The 21,846-nt window shown below is 34.3% G+C and overlaps 1 protein-coding gene across 1 annotated transcript; it reads left to right on the top strand.

The window, feature by feature from the left end:
• The first annotated feature begins 146 nt into the window (after positions 1-146).
• On the top strand, positions 147-20,060 carry LOC143235776 (hemocytin-like). Its single transcript, XM_076473978.1, has 7 exons — positions 147-407; positions 1,614-1,744; positions 2,611-2,905; positions 4,228-4,592; positions 6,730-7,095; positions 13,218-13,375; positions 19,917-20,060. The coding sequence occupies exons 3-7, from the start codon at positions 2,853-2,855 to the stop codon at positions 20,058-20,060; spliced, it is 1,086 nt and encodes a 361-aa protein (XP_076330093.1). The 5' UTR covers positions 147-407; positions 1,614-1,744; positions 2,611-2,852.
• The last annotated feature ends 1,786 nt before the right edge of the window (positions 20,061-21,846 follow it).

The following is a 21,846-nucleotide window of genomic DNA, read 5'->3' as shown; positions in this document are numbered from 1 at the left end:
ATGGTAACTGATTTGGAAATTGAAATGACCATAATAAAGAAACTTACAATTTAAATGGATAACTGAAACACAACGTTTGTTTTGTTTACTTACATGTGAACAAATGTTAAAATTTAAACATTTTATTGTTCCATTTATAGCTGAAAAGGATTATGTGGAAACTTTGATGATGATCAGTCCAATGACTTTCACTTATCTCCTTCGGTTGGACCACCTGAAGCACGGCCAGTTGTGTTTGGTAACAGCTGGAAGGTCCATGAAAGCTGTCCTTATCCTAGAGATATCAAAGACACTTGTCTGTTACATCCTCAGAGAAGAACGTGGGCTTTAAGCAAATGTGGTGTTCTAAAGTCTGATATTTTTAAGCCTTGTCATTCTGAAGTTTCTCTAGATCCATACTATGAAAGGTAAATAAAAGTAGAAAGAAATACAACAGTAATATAGAAAAGTAACATGAACTATCTCGTTACTATTAGAATGTGAATTTTGTTTTTCTTTCCCATTTTTAATTAATTTTGGGCCAGCATTATATTATATTAATCAATAACTTTGGAATTCTCTGCAAATAATATTTGTATTAGAAGGTGTGGATGCTTTGCTAAACATTAACAATAACTCATTATTATAAGTACTTTATCAAACATTTACATATTAACAGTGTCTATTTCAAAATGTTATGAATGGAAGTATTTGAGAAGTAATTTGGAGACTCTTAGTATATTAGCAATCATTCAGGAATTATAATGCTGAGAAATTGGATTTATCTGTATGTTGTTGGCACAGTACAGATAACCCACTGTGTAGCTTGGCTCCTAACAAGAAACAAAACAAAGAAGATTGATAAATATAGCTATATATCATTATTATTAACTTGGTTAGAACATGTTCCTATATGGATCAGAATTTAAAATCATACACTTAATAATGAGCATAGCAAGTATAATTATTTTAATATCTAAGCAACATCAGGAAAAACTTTTTAGAGCAATTTTATTTTCAGTAAAGGGTTTATATCAATTTACACTATTAGAAATCATTTCTTATCTTTTCTTAGTACTTCTGGATTTATAATAGTGTAAATTTGTTTCTCACAAAGAAAGAAATCTTTTATATCAATTCAAACTTATAATATCAAGAAATACATTGTGAATTTCTTGAAACATTTTTCAAATGTAAAAATAATTTTATTCCAACTTAACACTATTAGAAACACTTTATCATGCTGACTAATAGCAATGTTATCTAACTCATAATTCACTCTAATTTATATTCTTTGCTGAGTGAAGGTTTAGTTGCTATCTATGTTGGTAGATTGCTTTGGTTAGCCTGCAGCATTTCGAACCAGTTTTTCTTTGTTGTCCTAAGATGCACTTTGTCTTAAGGCAAAGCAACTTTTCTTACCAGTAGCAGAAAATACTTTATCTCCATATGTTTTACTTACTTTTATGGGTTTGTTTAGTGCTGTAAGAAGAGCAGTCTGGTAATTTAAAACTATCAGAAGCACTTTATTCAGTATGTTTTAACTTTTAATAAATACTTAGCGGGCATGTGTTGAGATTTATATGTAAATGATATTTGTTTTACCAGTGTTTGTGTTCAAAATTTCTTGTTAGGTGTGTGTTTGATGCTTGTGCCTGTGACTCAGGAGGAGACTGTGAGTGTCTCTGTACGGCCCTTGCAGCCTATGCACAAGAATGCAACTTCCATGGAGTACCAATCAAGTGGCGATCACAGGAGTTATGTCGTAAGTACTTTGGTTGGTTTTAATTTATGAATATGTAATAAAATTGTGACAGATTGTCTTTTAATACAATTAACATCTTAAGGCTCAAGGAATTTATTTGCAATGACAATTACAGATATGGACAATCTAAGAGAGCCATCGTGTATTTCAAAATGGATGTTTTAGCACTATACACTTGAGTGCAAGTGTGTTGTGTAAAATATCTCATTGCATGATTTGTTCATACATAGTCATTTAGACATTTTCTATGCCTATATAAGCTGCATATAAATTATTTTTTATATTTTTAACTGAATGTATAAAATTTATTGGATGTTCATGTGGGTTCTAAATTAGGAAGAAGAGGGGACTCTCTGTGAGAATACAAGAGGATCAATATTAATAATATGTATTAAGTTTATTGTTTTAAGTATGCTGAAACTGTTGACATATGTAGTGAACTTTGTGTACTTAATTACAACTACCAGTTGAATCTTAAGATAGTCACCGCTTTAACCTTAACATAGTCATTAGTACCAGTTAAGTCAGGACATAATTAATACAACTAGTTAAATCATGAAATAATTAGTACCTTCAGTTAAGTCATAATATAATCACTACCACGAATTAATTAATTGGTACCACGAGCCAAGTCATGACATAATTAATAACACCAGTGAAATTATGACATAATTAATATCCAGTTATTTCATAATCACTACCACCATTCAAGTCAGGACATGATTAATATCACCAGTGAAATCATGACAATTAATACCACCAGTTAAGTTAGTCATAATATACTTATTACCACCAGCTAAGCCATAACATAATAAGCACTACCTAATACATTTACATTGTTCATGTAGCCTCTGTTTTATTTACAGCTATTCAGTGTGAAGATTGTGCAGAATACCAGGCTTGTCTGTCTACCTGTCCAAAGTTGACTTGTGAAACACAATATTTGTATGCCACACTTAATGAAGATTGTGCTTTTGAACCATGTGTTGAAGGGTGTGAAACTAAGCCTTGTCCTTTTGGACAGATTTATAACAATGATCGTGAGTTCAAGTGCATCCCTATTGTAGATTGCCAAGTGCCTTGTAAGAAAATTAATGGGAAAGTTTATATGGAAGGAGAAAGAGTAACAGACCCTGAAACTGTAGATCCTTGCCAGTCTTGGTAAGTTAGTAGTAACATTTCACATAAAGTTCTCTTGTTTATGGTACCATTCTGTGCTATGCTTAAACAATAATATGACTGTTAGCATAAGATATTAATATTACATCAAAATACTGCAGCTGTTCTTCCATTTAAAGAGGATAGTATGTGTAATATACGAAGTTGGTTTTTCTTTCCATGTACGTTATGTGGGAGTACCCTGTGTATAGTTGGTCTTTCATTCAATGTATGTCATATGGGAGTACACAGTGTATAGTTGGTCTTTCATTCAACATATGTAATATAGAAGTACACAGTGTATAGTTGGTCTTTCATTCAACATATGTAATATGGAAGTACACAGTGTATAGTTGGTCTTTCATTCAACATATGTAATATGGAAGTACATAGTGTATAGTTGGTTTTTTATTTAATGTAGGTGACATGTGAATGGTTCTTTATTTAAGTAGTGAAACCCATGTACATTTGGTCTGTAATTAAAAATATATTTTATAGGAGAATCCAGTACAAAATGTGTTGTCTTTCATTCAAAATCAACAAAGCAGAAGTTTGTTCATTTATGTGTGTGTTAAACTTAATGAGACCAAAATTAAAGCACTTATTTATATCATTTTTGTAGCTCACATGTGACAATATGTGGATATTTATTTGGATTAGTGTTTAAAGATGAACTGGACTATTTGTATTGGTGCATGTGATATAAGTATTGGTAAATGAAATTTCTAATTATATTCCTCATTAGTGCAGCTTATATGAAAGAATAATATAGAAATATGATATTTGTTTCATTGGTAGTTCTCAACTAAACTGAGACACACTGTGAAGTCTTTTTTTTTTAGTAAAGAGTTACTAAACAGAGAAATTTTGTAGATTTTCTGTGAAGTCTGCTTCATAAACTAGTAGTCATCTAAACTGAACTATTATGCAGAGTTTTATTTGAAATGTTTTAGTGGATAGTTGCTAAAAAGATGTCATGTAGAGTTTTTGTGAAGTATGTTTTTGTAGTTAATAGTTGGATAAATTGACACACTAAATACAGTTTTTCTATTAAGTTTTTTAGCAGCTAGTGGCTAAACTGAGGCACTGTGTTAAGCTTACATTCTTGAAATGTATTGTAGAAACTGACTGGCAGCTAAACCTACACATTAAGTGTGTCTTATATTTATTATGATAGCAACATCAATAAGATAATGAGTAAATATAGTCATTTGTAGTGACAGAAAATATTAATTTTGTGAACATTTAATGATTATAAAGATAAACTGCTTACAGAGTTTGGGATGCAACATTATTGGGATAATTACAGAGTTCTTTATCTGTAGCTTCTGCCAGAAAGGTGAACTTATTTGTGAGGGTGAGCCATGTGCTACTTCAACCACTAGAGCATATCAAAGAGATAAATATCCATGTAAAAAAACAGGCTGGACACCTTGGATGAATTCTCCATATCAAGTTGGTGGTGATTATGAACTGCTTGAGGACCTTCGGTTGTTCCAGGTGTATTCTGAGTACTGTGGAACAGATAACATAACTAAAATAGAATGTCGTGTTGTTGGATCTAAGAAGTCAATCAAAGCAGCAAGGCAGTATGCCACTTGTGATTTGCCAAAAGGACTGGTGTGCAATGACAGAGAACAGACTTCTGGAATGTGTCAAGATTATGAGATCAGAGTGTACTGTCAATGTAGTATGTAGAGATTAAGTTGTATTTCACTGTCAATGTAGTATGTAGAGATTAAGTTGTATTTCACTGTCAATGTAGTATGTAGAGATTAAGTTGAATGTAGTATGTAGAGATTAAGTTGTATTTCACTGTCAATGTAGTATGTGAAGATTAAGTTGTATTTCACTGTCAATGTAGTTTGTAGAGATTAAGTTGTATTTCACTGTCAATGTAGTATGTGAAGATTAAGCTGTATTTCACTGTCAATGTAGTATGTGAAGATTAAGCTGTATTTCACTGTCAATGTAGTATGTAGAGATTAAGTTGTATTTCACTGTCAATGTAGTATGTAGAGATTAAGTTGTATTTCACTGTCAATGTAGTATGTGAAGATTAAGCTGTATTTCACTGTCAATGTAGTATGTAGAGATTAAGTTGTATTTCACTGTCAATGTAGTATGTGAAAATTAAGCTGTATTTCACTGTCAATGTAGTATGTGAAAATTAAGCTGTATTTCACTGTCAATGTAGTATGTGAAGATTAAGCTGTATTTCACTGTCAATGTGGTATGTAGAGATTAAGCTGTATTTCACTGTCAATGTAGTATGTAGAGATTAAGTTGTATTTCACTGTCAATGTAGTATGTAGAGATTAAGTTGTATTTCACTGTCAATGTAGTATGTAGAGATTAAGTTGTATTTCACTGTCAATGTAGTATGTAGAGATTAAGTTATATTTCACTGTCAATGTAGTATGTAGAGATTAAGTTGTATTTCACTGTCAATGTAGTATGTAGAGATTAAGTTATATTTCACTGTCAATGTAGTATGTAGAGATTAAGTTGTATTTCACTGTCAATGTAGTATGTAGAGATTAAGTTGTATTTCACTGTCAATGTAGTATGTGAAGATTAAGCTGTATTTTACTGTCAATGTGGTATGTAGAGATTAAGTTGTATTTCACTGTCAATGTAGTATGTAGAGATTAAGCTGTATTTCACTGTCAATGTAGTATGTAGAGATTAAGTTGTATTTCACTGTCATTGTAGTATGTAGAGATTAAGCTGTATTTCACTGTCAATGTAGTATGTAGAGATTAAGTTGTATTTCACTGTCAATGTGGTATGTAGAGATTAAGTTGTATTTCACTGTCAATGTGGTATGTAGAGATTAAGTTGTATTTCACTGTCAATGTGGTATGTAGAGATTAAGTTGTATTTCACCGTCAATGTGGTATGTAGAGATTAAGTTGTATTTCACTGTCAATGTGGTATGTAGAGATTAAGTTGTATTTCACCGTCAATGTGGTATGTAGAGATTAAGTTGTATTTCACTGTCAATGTGGTATGTAGAGATTAAGTTGTATTTCACTGTCAATGTGGTATGTAGAGATTAAGTTGTATTTCACTGTCAATGTGGTATGTAGAGATTAAGTTGTATTTCACTGTCAATGTGGTATGTAGAGATTAAGTTGTATTTCACTGTCAATGTGGTATGTAGAGATTAAGTTGTATTTCACTGTCAATGTAGTATGTAGAGATTAAGTTGAATGTAGTATGTAGAGATTAAGTTGTATTTCACTGTCAATGTAGTATGTGAAGATTAAGTTGTATTTCACTGTCAATGTAGTTTGTAGAGATTAAGTTGTATTTCACTGTCAATGTAGTATGTAGAGATTAAGTTGTATTTCACTGTCAATGTAGTATGAAGAGATTAAGTTGTATTTCTCTGTCAATGTAGTATGTAGAGACTAAGCTGTATTTCACTCCTTAATGTTTTTAAATGTATGATTTTCAAGATTTAGTATTTTGATTACACATTCTTGATACCTAAAAAGATGTGATTTTTAGTTATTTCTAAGTTACTGTTTGTGATAAATTAATAAATTATTCCATAATTTGTATTAAAAGCACAGAAAAAGTAAACAAATCTAGTAATTGTATAATATGTATCGAAGGTGTAACACTGAAAATATAAATCAACATATTCTAAACATTCTTGACAAATTAAGAAAGAAAGTAAATCCTGACAACTTTACATGGTTTTTATGTCATGTAGGTGTTTGATCATTGATTATTAAAACTGCAAACTAATATTTTTGCATGTGTATATTATTATACCTGATGTATTATTTATTAAAGTATGGACTGTGTTTTGTTAGAAGCAGAACCAGTTATATCTCCATCGACAACCCCATTGATCATTACTGAAGTTGTAACTGTAGTCGAACTTCCTTCAGAATGTACGGCTCCAGGTTGGACCTTTTGGATGAATTCTAACAAGCCAGATGAGATTGGAGATGATGAAAGCATAGGAGAATTGAGAAAAAAGTATGTGTTTTGTCCAGAAAGTGAAATCGAGAAAGTTGAGTGTCGGGTAGCTTCTACTAAAAGTAGTTATGAATTTAGCAAAGATCAAAATGTTCAGTGTAGCAAAGAAGGTCTGATTTGTAAGAATTCTGGCCGTGGAGACTTCAGTACATGTGCTGATTATGAAGTAAGGTTCTACTGCAAATGTGCTGATACAGGTAACATGTTTCAATTATTTTTTTATTTCATTTTAAGAATTACTTAAAACATGTAATATGAACTACTGTAGTTGTGTGAAGAACTAGCTGTTGTAGGTGTTCAAAGGACTAGCTACTGTAGTTGTGTGAAGGACTAGCTGTTGTAGGTGTTCAAAGGACTAGCTACTGTAGTTGTTCAAAGGACTAGCTACTGTGGGTGTTCAAAGGACTAGCTACTGTAGATGTTCAAAGGACTAGCTACTGTAGATGTTCAAAGGACTAGCTGCTGTAGATGTTCAAAGGACTAGCTACTGTAGGTGTTCAAAGGACTAGCTGCTGTAGATGTTCAAAGGACTAGCTACTTCTGGTGTTCAAAGGACTAGCTACTGTAGATGTTCAAAGGACTAGCTACTTCTGGTGTTCAAAGGACTAGCTACTGTGGGTGTTCAAAGGACAAGCTCGTGCAGCTGTTTAAAAGACTAGCTAATGTATGTGTTTAATGACTAACTACTGTAGGTGTTTACAGGACTAACTACTGTAGGTGTTTACAGGACTAACTACTGTAGGTGTTTACAGGACTAACTACTGTAGGTGTTTAATGACAAGCCACTATAAGTGTTTACAGGACTAACTACTGTAGGTGTTTACAGGACTAACTACTGTAGGTGTTTACAGGACTAACCACTTTTGATTATTAAAGGACTAATTATTGTAGTTGTGTACGGAACTAACTGATGTAGATTTTTAGAGTTTACTTTTCTGTAATTACTTTGTTAACCTGCTGAACCAGAATTACTGTATGAGAGTTTTAATATGAACAAACTTGTTTTCTTGTTTTCTCATTGAATATTTAAATGATTAGACTTCTTATCACTTAAGGGGGTAAATTTAAATTTTTAATAGGTCAGAATGAATCAGAAATAATATTTTGTGTAATTACAAGTAGAATCCACTGGTAATAGAAGAAAAGAACAAAATTAGATCTGTCTCCACTAATTGTTTTAAGTTTAAATATATCCATGAGACAAAAATTCAGTCACAGTTACCCAGTTATTATTAAATGAGTATATTACACAAAAGGCCCTATCAGCAAGAACAACGAATTAAAAATTTATATTTTATGTCTTAAAGTATATTTTGGAAAATTTATTTACTCATTTGTTTGGTGATAAGATGTTTTCTACTGATTTTCATGTGTTTTTTAATTAGGAGAAACCACTGACTGGTAAAGATAAACCAAAGTATATTAAAGTAAAAATGAGGTTAATGTTTCTTCATAACCATTTTAAACTTCTTATTTTAAATTAAAAGAAAGATTTCTATTGATTTCTTACTAGTTTTTGAATTTTTGTTATAGTTAATTAAATGTATGAAAGTTGTTTACAGTTTCACAACAAAAATGTAAACTTTACTGCTCATGTAACCTCTTGAAATGAAAGCCTATAATCTAAAATCTTCTGGAACTAACAGTTTTCTTCCATAATTTGTATTTCACTAGACAAATTATAAATGAGCTATTGGAATTGTAGTGTATTAATGTCTTTTCAAAATAATAGGTTTTGTATTCATAAATGATAGAAAAGTGTAGCTAAGGATTGCCTAACATCTATTTTGTCTTTATGGACAATGCAGTAATGACGCTGAAATGCGTCTTGGTAAGCTGTGACAAAATAGGGTTTACAAATGCTATGGTACTGTTCTGAAGAATACATAGCTCCAGAAATAGTCATTTCTATATTACTCTCCTGAAAAGTTAGAACATTCATATATGCTAAATATATTTTATTTCGGGAAACCTGAACTCTATCAGATACAGAGAGCCTAGCAACTCGAATGGTTTCGATAGTTTTAATTACTGTAAAAGAAAATCAAAGGCAAATGGTTCATAATTGGTTACTTTTAAAATTTATAGAAGGTTAACACAATACATTTCATGAGTGTATTATTATTATTAGAGTTACCCTTTTTTAACTCAGAAAAACAAACTTTTTATTGTTAGCTTTCAATAGATAATTTTGTGATATCACAATGTCCACTGACACCATGTAATGTAATGGTATACAATAACACTATGTAATTATGTAAGCTCTGACACTGTGTAATGTAATGGTATACAATAACACTGTAATTATGTAAGCTCTGACACTGTGTAATGTGATGGTATACAATAACACTATGTATTTATGTAAACTCTGACACTGTGTAATGTGATGGTGTGCAGTAACACTATGTGTAGTTGTGTATACACTGACAGTATGTAATGTGATGGTATACAGTAACACCATGTAATTATGTATACTATGTAATGTGATGGTGTGCAGTAACACTATGTGTAGTTGTGTATACACTGACAGTATGTAATGTGATGGTATACAGTAACACTATGTAATTATGTAAACTATGTAATGTGATGGTGTGCAGTAACAATATGTGTAGTAGTGTATACACTGACCGGTATGTAGTGTGATGGTATACAGTAACACCATGTAATTATGTAAACTATGTAATGTGATGGTGTGCAGTAACACTATGTGTAGTTGTGTATACACTGACAGGTATGTAATGTGATGGTATACAGTAACACTATGTAATTATGTAAACTATGTAATGTGATGGTTGTGCAGTAACACTATGTGTAGTTATGTGTATACACTGAGAGTATGTAGTGTGATGGTATACAGTAACACCATGTAATTATGTAAACTATGTAATGTGATGGTTGTGCAGTAACACTATGTGTAGTTAGGTGTACACTGACAGTATGTAATGCGTGATGGTATGCAGTAACACTATGTAATTATGTAAACCATGTAATGTGATGGTGTGCAGGAACACTATGTGTAGCAGGTGTATACACTCGACAGTATGTATTGTGATGGTATACAATACCACTGGAGTGTAATTGTGTAAACTATGTAAGTGTGATGGTATACAGTAACACTATGTGTAGTTGTGTATACACTGACAGTATGTAGTGTGATGGTATACAGTAACACTATGTAATTATGTAAACTATGTAATGTGATGGTGTGCAGTAACACTATGTGTAGTTGTGTATACACTGACAGTATGTAGTGTGATGGTATACAGTAACACTATGTAATTATGTAAACTATGTAATGTGATGGTTGTGCAGTAACACTATGTGTAGTTGTGTATACACTGACAGTATGTAGTGTGATGGTATACAATAACACCATGTAATTATGTAAACTATGTAATGTGATGGTGTGCAGTAACACCATGTGTAGTTGTGTATACACTGACAGTATGTAGTGCGGATGGTATACAACAACACTATGTAATTATGTAAACCATGTAATGTGATGGTGTGCAGTAACACTATGTGTAGTTTATGTATACACTGACAGTATGTAGTGTGATGGTATTCAGTAACACTATGTAATTATGTAAACTATGTAATGTGATGGTGTGCAGTAACACTATGTGTAGTTGTGTATACACTGACAGTATGTAGTGTGATGGTATACAGTAACACTATGTAATTATGTAAACTATGTAATGTGATGGTGTGCAGTAACACTATGTGTAGTTGTGTATACACTGACAGTATGTAGTGTGATGGTATACAATACCAATCGGAGTGTAATTATGTGAACTATGTAATGTGATGGTGTGCAGTAACACTATGTGTAGTTGTGTATACACTGACAGTATGTAGTGTGATGGTATACAATAACACTATGTAATTATGTAAACTATGTAATGTGATGGTGTGCAGTAACACTATGTGTAGTAGTGTATACACTGACAGTATGTAGTGTGATGGTATACACAATACCACTGAGTGTAATTATGTGAACTGTGTAATGTGATGGTGCGATACAGCAACACTATGTGTAGTTGTGTATACACTGACAGTATGTAGTGTGATGGTATTCAGTAACACTGTGATTATGCAAACTATGTAATGTGATGGTGTGCAGTAACACTATGTGTAGTTGTGTATACACTGACAGTATGTCGTGTGATGGTGTACAGTAACACTATGTAATTATGTAAACTATGTAATGTGATGGTGCGCAGTAACACTATGTGTTGTTGTGTATACACTGACAGTATGTAGTGTGATGGTATACAGTAACACCTATGTAATTATGTAAACCATGTAATGTGATTTGTGCAGCAACACTATGTGTAGTTAGGTATACACTGACGGTATGTAGTGTGATGGTATACAATACCACTGATGTAATTATGTAAACTGTGTAATGTGATGGTGTGCAGTAACACTATGTGTAGTTGTGTATATACTGACAGTATGTAGTGTGATGGTATACAATAAACCATGTAATTATGTAAACTATGTAATGTGATGGTGTGCATAACACTATGTGGTAGTTGTGTATACACTGACGGTATGTAGTGTGATGGTATACAGTAACACTATGTAATTATGTAAACTATGTAATGTGATGGTGTGCAGTAACACTATGTGTGGTTGTGTATACACTGACAGTATGTAATGTGATGGTATACAGTAACACTATGTAATATAAGTAAACTATGTAATGTGATGGTGTGCAGTAACACATATGTGTAGTTGTGTATACACTGACAGTATGTAGTGTGATGGTATACAGTAACACTATGTAATTATGTAAACCTATGTAATGTGATGGTATACAATACCACTGGAGTGTAATTGTGTAAACTATGTAATGTAGTGATGGTGTGCAGTAACACTATGTAATTATGTAAACTGATGTAATGTGATGGTGTGCAATAACCACCATGTAATTATGTATAACACTGACAGTATGTAATGCGATGGTATACACAACACCATGTGTGGTTGTATGTACACTGAGTGTATGTAATGTGATGGTGTGCAGTAACACTATGTGTGGTTGTGTATACACTGACAGTATGTAGTGTGATGGTATACAATACCACTGGGTGTAAATTGTGTGTAAACTATGTAGTGTGATGGTATACAGTAAACACTATGTGTAGTTGTGTATACACTGACAGTATGTAGTGTGATGGTATACAGTAACACTATGTAATTATGTAAACAATATGTAATGTGATGGTGTGCAGTAACACCATATGTAGTTGAAAACACTGACAGTATGTAATGTGATGGTATACAGTAACACCATGTGTGGTTATGTACACTGACAGTATGTAGTGTGATGGTATACAGGTCAACACCATGTAATTATGTATACACTATGTAATGTGATGGTGCAGTAACACTATGTGTAGGTTGTGTAATACACTGACAGCATGTAGTGTGATGGTACACAATACCACTGAGTGTAATTGTGTAAACCATGTAATGTGATGGTGTGCAGTAACACTATGTGTAATTGTGTATACACTGACAGTATGTAGTGTGATGGTATACAATAACTACTATGTAATTATGTAAACTATGTAATGTGATGGTGTGCAGTAACACTATGTGTAGTTATTGTATACACTGACAGTATGTAGTGTGATGGTATACAATAACACTATGTAATTATGTAAACTATGTAATGTGATGGTGTGCAGTAACACTATGTGTAGTTGTGTATACACTGACGGTATGTAGTGTGATGGTATTCAGTAACACTATGTGATTATGTAAACTATGTAATGTGATGGTGTGCAGTAACACTATGTGTAGTTGTGTATACACTGACCGACAGTATGTAGTGTGATGGTATACAGTAACACTATGTAATTATGTAAACTATGTAATGTGATGGTGTGCAGTAACACTATGTGTAGTTGTGTATACACTGACAGTATGTAGTGTGATGGTATACAATACCACTGAGTGTAATTATGTATACATTGACGCAGTATGTAGTGTGATGGTATGCAATACCACTGAGTGTAGTTGTGTATACACTGACAGTATGTAGTGTGATGGTATGCAATACCACTGAGTGTAGCTGTGTATACACTGACAGTATGTAGTGTGATGGTATACAGTATCACTGTGTAATTATGTAAACTATGTAATGTGATGGTGTGCAGTAACACTATGTGTAGTTGTGTATACCGACACTACATTTAATTATGTATGTATTGAGACTCCATTTAAAGTGATATTGAAGATTCATTTCTAATGAAATCTATGTAGAACACTACCTGTTTGTATATTAACTGAATATTCTCATGATTAGCGTGCCACTTCCCAAGGGGTATGGAAAAGGATTACATTTCTGGACAAGAAGTTAGTGTATCAAGCTTCAGGTCTCCCTCCACTCTGGGAAACAAAGCTAGATTAAATGGGAACTCAGCATGGAGTGCTGAGTATCTTTCTACAGACCAGTGGATTCAGGTCAGTAAAGGAATGTTCAAACTATGTTTCTAGTGATTGATTATCTTGTAATTGTAAATATGTACATGTCTATAATGCTGACTTGTGGTTCATTAGTTATAAAAAATTTGTATTTAAAAGAACATAGTTTTAAGTGTTTTGATAAATGTAGAATACTGTAGTGTGCTTGTTTTAAAAGTTTGCTTCAAGGTACTAGCCCCTCAGTGTGGATTCCTGTACATGGTGAGGGGACCTCCCAGGGAAGGTTCCGTTCTTTCAGTGTACTTCCTCTGTTATTTCAATATCCACCCACGTGCTTGTCATGTGTGATGACCAGTGAATGGGAGGAGAGGATCCTGGTGGTTTAGAGGCCTAACCCTAACACACCACTTGATCTTGAATTCTTGAAGATGGCCAGCTTTGAGGTGGCCACCCTAGGGTCATTTGTCTGGTCCATTTGGCTAGGATCAACCAAGTGCCAGTGTTGGATATTCTCAACAGGTGTTGAGGACATTGTATCTGATGCTGGTGTTTGGGTGTAGTGCTCACAAAACCCTGGTGTTGCTGCAGTGTACTTGTTTGACATTGTAGTGCGTCCCATCGTTGGGCTCCATGGTAAGTGGGGTCAGTGGGTGCTGAAACATTCTTTTCTTATTATGGATCCCTCAAATAAAAACTTAAATAAAATAATGAAGAAACAGTTGGTAAGGACCATGTCTTGAAGATTCTGAGCAGCAATCTTCAACATTTGTAACACCTGTATCTCAGTTTCTTATAGTACATTTTCTTTCAGACAAATCTTTAGGACAAATGTCTCCTTTTTATTTAGAAGGAACTAGAGGGACTTGCTGGTTTTCCAAGTTAGTCAGAAAGCTTTGCTCTGGTGACATATTGGTGGAAACATCCACATTTAAACATAGTGAACAACTCTCTACATTCAAGGGCAACTGGGGATATATCTATTGAGGTTATGCCCAATGATACTTTGAATTTGTCATGAAGAGTTATTGTTGAGAGGGTTTAAAGAACATCCTTGAGTCAGAGATCCTTGTGGGCTTCTCCACCCAAGGAATTTCTGCAGTGAGGTGTATCTCCACTAACAAAGATGGAATTATGATGCCGACCAATGTCCTCATTTTAATATTTACATCACTGCATCCACCTGTCACCATCAAGGTAGGTTATTTTAATGCAAGGTATGGCCATACATTCCAAACCCTCTCAAATGTTTCCAGTGTCAGCAGTTTGGTCACTCAAAGACATCATATTGTGGTTCCTTGGCGTGTGCTCGTTGTGGTGACAAGGACTGTGATGCCTATGACTGTGAAAGAGACTCTCATTATGTTAATTGCAATGGCTCTCACCCATCCTACTTTCGTTTTTTGTCCTAAGTGGTTGGAAGGAAAAGAGGTGCAGCATTTGAAACGATTCAAAACATTACTTACCCATGACTTGAAAGTTATTGTTCACCACTTCATCTTGGATGTATGCTGCTGCACTTCATTCCACTACTTCAGTGGGAGTGCAGACAAATCTCTCTGTGCCTTCAAAAGAATTATTCTCAAACCATAAGAAAAGTCTTTTGACCTCTATGGTTATAAAAGTTGATGAATCAACATTAACGCCCATCTCTGCTCTTAACACTCATTCCAACAAACCCCAAGATCCACTTCCTTTGGTTCTGAGTATGAGCATTTCCTTGGATACATCATCTTCTCCCACCCCAAGATGCAAAATGATCATTTGTTCACGTTCTCAGTCACTAGAATCCTCTTCCAACTACAAAGACCTGTCCAATCGAACCAGGGCAGGATCTATGGAGGTCGATAGACCTCCCTAGAATAAAAACAGCAAAGAAAAAGATGTGGCCATAAACAGAAAGGCTCTCCACCCAATTTGCCTATACATAATTAAAAATGGCCACCTCAATACAATGGAACTGTCAAGGTTTACGTTCTAATGTGGATGACATCAAAACACTGTTGGTTTCTACCATTCTGTATGTCTTTCCTTACAAGAAACATTTCTGAAATCTGCTGATACAGTCACATTTTGGCAGTGTTCTTTGTACAGAAATGACAGGTTGTGTGATGAATGAGTGCATGGAGGGATGACACTGTTAGTTGAGCAGCATGTGCCCACCCTGTCTTTGCCACTCAACACACCCTTGGAAGCCGTAGCCATCCATGTTTCCTTTGGTCGTACCATCACACTTTGTTCTCTGTATCTGTCTTCTGAAGAGACCTATTATCAATCAGACCTTGATGCTTTTATTAAACAGTTGCCATCTCCCCTTTTAATCCTGGGGAACTTACTGATATAGATGGGAAGGTTCACTCTGTAGAGCATATGCCTTCAGATCCCAATCTTTCTCTTTTCTGTACTGGTTGTTATACCTATTTTCATGCATCTAATCACTTCTTTACTGCTAGTGATCTCTCAGTTTGCTCCCCTTAACTATTTCCCTACAAGGCAGTGATCATTTTCCTACAATTTTGAGAGATACTGCCACGGTCAATGTCACCGACCCACTGGCCCTCTTTCACTGCTTTTGCAGAACTTGTTCCTGCCATTATCTGTAAACCATCAATAAATGACTGCATGGCAATATTTACTGACTGTATTATAGAGGCAGCTGCTCAATGTATTCCTAAAACTGAAACATATTTTATGCTTTCCTCCTCTGTGGTGGAATCCTGCCTGCTACATGGCTTGGGATACTTTTGTTGGTATTCCTCACTCAAACCTCCTCGCTTTACAGCAGGCTCGTGCACATTCTCGGCGGGTAAGACGTCAAAGCCAGAAGAAATCTTGGATAAAGTTCACTACCAATTCCAAAGTCATATTGGACAAGATTCAAAAGGTCATTGGGCAGTATAATTATTTTTGACTGTTGATCCTTTGATGGCCATGAAGTAGCTGATACCCAGAGCATTGCTGATACTCTAGGTGAAAGCTTTTGCTTGATATCTAGCACTTCTGCTTCATCCTCCACCTTAGCCATCAAGATTCAGGCAGAGTGATCACCTCTTTTCTTTTGAGCGATTGTCTCTATGACTATTATCATCCCTTTACACTGATGGAACTCAAACTGGCCATTCATCGGTCTGGCAGTACATTGGTCAGACCTGATAATATACATTACGAGATGATGCACCATCTATCTCCTGCTTCTCTTGCTTTTCTTCTGATTGCTTTAACTGGATCTGGCAGGAGAATGTTTTTCCTAATGCCTGGCACCAGGCTATTATCTTACCTTTCTTTAAGCCTGGGAAGGATCCCAAGATTCCTTAAACAACTGTCCAATTGCTTTGACGAGCTATCTCTGTAAGACCTTAGAGAGGATGGTTAATGCTTGTCTTGTTTGGTTCCTCGAAAAACAACCTCCTCTTCTTTACCCAATTTGGGTTCCGACAATATAGCTTCACCATGGACCACTTGTTTTGACTTGAAGCGTCAATCAGAGAATCCTTTCTCAAGCGACAACATCTTGTATCAATATTCTTTGACATTGAGAAGGCTCATGATATAACATGGAGGTATGGCATTTTGCAAGATGTCTACTTATATGGGTTACATGGTCATTTGTCCATTTTATTAAAATTGTTTCAATAAATAGGTGATTCTAGGTTTGTGTGAGTTTGACACTTTCCTGCTCTTTTCTACAGGAACTTGGAGTCCCTCAGGGTTGTGTTTTGAGTGTAACACTTCTCAGTTTAAAGATTAATGCCATCACTGAACGACTCCCTCTTACTGTTGCAAGCGAGCTCTATGTCGACGACTTTCACATCTCGTGTCAGTTGTTGAACATGAGATATATTGAACAGCAGCTACAGACTGCTCTCAATTGTTTACTGAAGTGGACCACAGCAAACAGTTTTCACTTTTCTTTCTTTAAAACCACTTGCATTCAATTTTTCCACCAATGGGGTATTCACCCTGTTCCTGAACTCTATAGCGGTGAAGTTGTGCTACCCGTGGTCCCTGAGGCAAAGCTCTCAGGGCTTATTTTTGACCAAAAGCTGACCTTTTTACCACACATCAAGCAGCTACAAGTCAAATGTACAAGAACCCTGAACATTCTTTGTGTCCTCTCTTCCACAACTTGGGAAATTGATTGATATTCTATGCTAAAGATATATCATGCTCTTAGTTGATTAAAACTAGACTATGGGTCACTGGTCTATAGCTCTGCCAGGACCATGACCTTGAAGATCCTGGACCCCATTCATCATCAGGGACTTTCTGCACTTTACCAGTTTGCCTCTAAACTTCAATCCTTACCACATCATCCCGTCTGGGGTTGTTTTTCTTCCTTGGTGGGCCATGTTTTTCAGAAAAGACAATCTGCCATTGTTCCTTTTGATCTTTGTAGCAGCGTTGGATAAAATTTGGTTTGTCCTTGGATAACCATGTTGTATCCACTGGTCAGCCCATCCACCATTGGTTATTACAATCCCCATGTGACCTTTCTTTAATTCATCTAGGGTGTACTGTCTTTTATTTGCTGAACATCTTTCGAACCATCTTTTCATTACATTACCATTTATACAGATGCTTCGAAATCAGGTGATTCTATTGGCTCTGCGATGGTTTGTTATTGTTAGTTGGTTGCTTACAGAATCCCTTGTACAGTTTCTGTGTTTACTGCTGAACTGTATGCCATTTCTTTTGCTCTGGATCACATATAAGCTAAGCATTACTCAAATCGCTCTATTTATACTGTCTCTCTTTGTTCTCTGCTGGCCCTGGAATTGTTTGACATTCATTTTCACCCTGTTCTCACTGATATTCAAAAGGGACTAGCTCATTTCTCTTTAACATCTACATCTATCCAGTTTTTTTGTGTGGATTCCAGAGCATGTTTTGAGTCCTGAGAACAAGCTTGCTGTTGTTGCAGCTAAATTTGTCTACTCTGGTGCTGCTGTGCCTGTTTCATCGTGGACTATGGTGCTGTATTCAAGGCTCAGCTCCGTGCCAGTTGGCAGTCGACTTGGAGTGAGCGACTTGAAAACAAGCTTTTCCAAATAAAATCCTCTATTGGACTTTGTCTGTCTTTATCCATAAGGATCGGAAAGATGAAGCTTTCCTGACTAGACTATGCATTGGTTGCAGGTTTTTAATTTATCGATTTCTTTTATCTGGGACTGATGCACAAATGTGTTGTCTGCATGACAATAAGCCATATATTACTGTCTTGCCATCGTTATGACTCTCAACGGCGGGATCATTTCCAGCGTGTTTTGACCCAAGGTTTATCCGTAACGTTGGACAGTGTCTTTGATAATGGTGACACTGTCTACCTTACAAATGTTTTTAGTTTTTAAAGGCCATTAACCTTTTTAATGCTATTTAAGTTTTTTAATTTATAAATTATACCTTTTTATTTTAATATGATTCATTGTTAAGAATTAAAGTATAACTAGTTTGATATGAAATTAGAAAATGGCTGTAATTTTAATAGCAATTATTCTTCATAATTCATATATTACTTATTTAGTAGATGTTATTTGTGAAAATAATGAATTCAGTAAAATAAATCTTCATAAGATAATTCAGTATAACTTTTGTAACTTAATGCACTGCAGTATAACTGTTGTAACTTAATGCACTGCAGTATAACTGTTGTAACTTAATGCTGCAGTGTAACTGTAATTTAACTTAATGCACTGCAGTGTAACTGTTGTAACTTAATGCACTGCAGTGTAACTGTTGTAACCAATGCACTGCAGTATTACTGTTGTAACTTAATACACTGCAGTATAACTGTTGTAACTTACTGCACTGCAGTGTAACTGTTGTAACTTAATGCAGTGCGAGTTGTAACTGTTGTAACAATGCACTGCAGGTGTAACTGTTGTAACTTAATGCAGTCTTGCGGTTAACTGTAACTTGATGCAGTGCAGTATAACGTTTGTAACATAATGCAGTCTTGATTGTAACTGTTGTAACTTAATGCAGTCTTGATTTAACTGTTGTAACCAATGCAGTGCAGTTATAACGTTTGTAACTTAATGCAGTGCAGTGTAACTTTGTAACAATGCACTGCAGTATATACTTTTATACCTTAATGCACTGCAGTTATAACTTTTGTACCTTAATGCACTGCAGTATAACTTTTGTACCTTAATGCACTGCAGTATAACGTTTGTACCTTAATGCACTGCAGTTATAGCGTTTGTACCTTAATGCACTGCAGTGTAACGTTTGTAACAATGCACTGCAGTGTAACTGTTGTAACTTAATGCACTGATACTTAGTCTATTTTAAGGAAATTTTACCATACATTTTATTAATTTCTGAAGGGGTACTTATGAAATTCAAAGGTGGATGAGATATATTCTATGTTTATGGTTTTGGAATGTCTAGTTTATTGTAACATATTGACAGGGAACAGAAACAAATTTATTTTGTAAATTTTTGACACTTGTTACAAAGTGTGTGTTAGATTTAAATACTAGTTACCAGTTTAAAGTAAACATAAATCGTCTACTTCTGTGACACGACTGAATAGCTGGTGTTTGGTGAATTAATTATTCTAGTTCTGATTTGTGTTAAATAGGTGGATTTACAAGAATTACAAGATGTGACTGGTGTAATTACCCAAGGGAGTCCCTTGCAACCAGAGTGGGTAACAGCATACAAGGTTTCTTACAGTAGAGATAATGTAGCATTTTCAGTAGTGAAATACGCCAGATGGAGGTGAAAGCGGTAACTTTATTTTGTTTCTAGTGTAACTTACAACTGAAACCTGTATAGATGTAATATTATTTCCTGAAAGGTTTTATATTTATAATGTCAGTGAATGAAAGAACATATAACATTTTTTTTATAGTTCAATAGATGACAGTCAGTGAAACTGACTGTCAAATTATATTTTATTTGTAATGATAAGAAACCCACCTGAAGTAAAATGTATCTCAGAATGGCTGGTATGGGTATTAATACTTTTACCAAAATAAAGAAGAAAAATGTTATCTTAAGTTATCATCATGTTAAAAGCCATGTTAAACTTGAAATATAAAGAACTAAATGAATTTCAGGAACAACAAAATGAATTTAGACCATCAACTGGTCCACTGTATTCATCAGACATTTATAGACTCATGCAATACAACACCAATCAAACCAATAGTAACAAGGAAAAGATCTGTCACAACAAAAAAAACCAGATAAACTAAGGTACCAACAAGAAAAAAACAATGAACAGCAAACTCTCTTTGTTGACCAGATGATGACCTAAGACAGTTGAAACGTTGTTCTTTGCTTTATTAGGGTAAAAGTGTTAATAACCATACCAGCCATTCTGAAATACAAATTATATTTTAGTTGTAAAATTTAACAATACACATCAAATAAAAGTGTCTCTATATACAAAGGAATGACTACAGATTATGTTCTTAATCTGTAGTGATATAGATATTGTGATTTCATAACCCTTAACAAATTTTTATAATAACCTAAATATTGAATTTGAAATAATGGTATGCTTGTCAAATGAAAACTAACAGATTTTTTATAATTAAATAAAATGTGTAAATATGCTAAACAATATGCCTAATGTGTGTTTGGATGAGAAGAAGAAAGCACAAACCTGATGTGTTTTATAAGATTTTAGTGATGGGGATGACTGCCATGAAACCTTGTATTGATATCTTCTAACCTAGATTCAAGTGCACAAAATTTATCATGACATTAAAAACATTGATTCAATTTCAACTTAAATTGTTTCTAAATTGAAGTATTTTCTGCTATATCACCAATGTGTTTAATAAAAACAAACCTATTTAAGCAATGAAGATTCTAAGAATTTAAAAATATATTTTTCCAGTTTTGTTGTTTCTAAATATCACTATACTTTCAGTACATAGAATTAAACATGAGTAGGTTGTACTTTTGTTGCTGAGCAACATGACATAAAGTAAGAGCCATTTAGTTAGAACTTGGTGTTAACAAAACACTCTGGCTTTCAATATATTAACAGTTATTAAGCTAACTCATTTTGCCAATAATTATTCACCACTAATGAATTTCATAAATAATGTTCATTCTTATTAGCTCACAAGTAATTTATTGTATGGTGGGATCAAGGTAACAACAGTCTCTAAGTAGAGGCTTACTTGGAAGGAGATTTCTGTGGTTCAAACTATTTAACATGGTGACATGAAAGTAACTACAGTTACACCATACTAATATACTATGAAATGTACAGTATATTCTATTGGGGTTACATGCAGTTTACTGTGTAAAATGTACAGTATATCTAGTGAGGTTACATGCAGTTTACTGTGTAAAATGTACAGTATATCCTAGTGAGGTTACATGCGTTTACTGTGTAAAATGTACAGTATATCCTAGTGAGGTTACATGCCATTTACTGTAGTAAAATATACAGTATTGCCTAGTGAGGTTATGGCATTTACTAAGTCAAATATACAGTATTGCCTAGTGGGATTACATGAAAATTTACTGTGTAGCGATATATAGTATAA

Source organism: Tachypleus tridentatus, chromosome 12 (genome assembly GCF_004210375.1).
Source record: "Tachypleus tridentatus isolate NWPU-2018 chromosome 12, ASM421037v1, whole genome shotgun sequence".
Lineage (NCBI taxonomy): Eukaryota > Metazoa > Arthropoda > Merostomata > Xiphosura > Limulidae > Tachypleus > Tachypleus tridentatus.
This window is presented reverse-complemented; position numbering and strand designations above follow the sequence as displayed.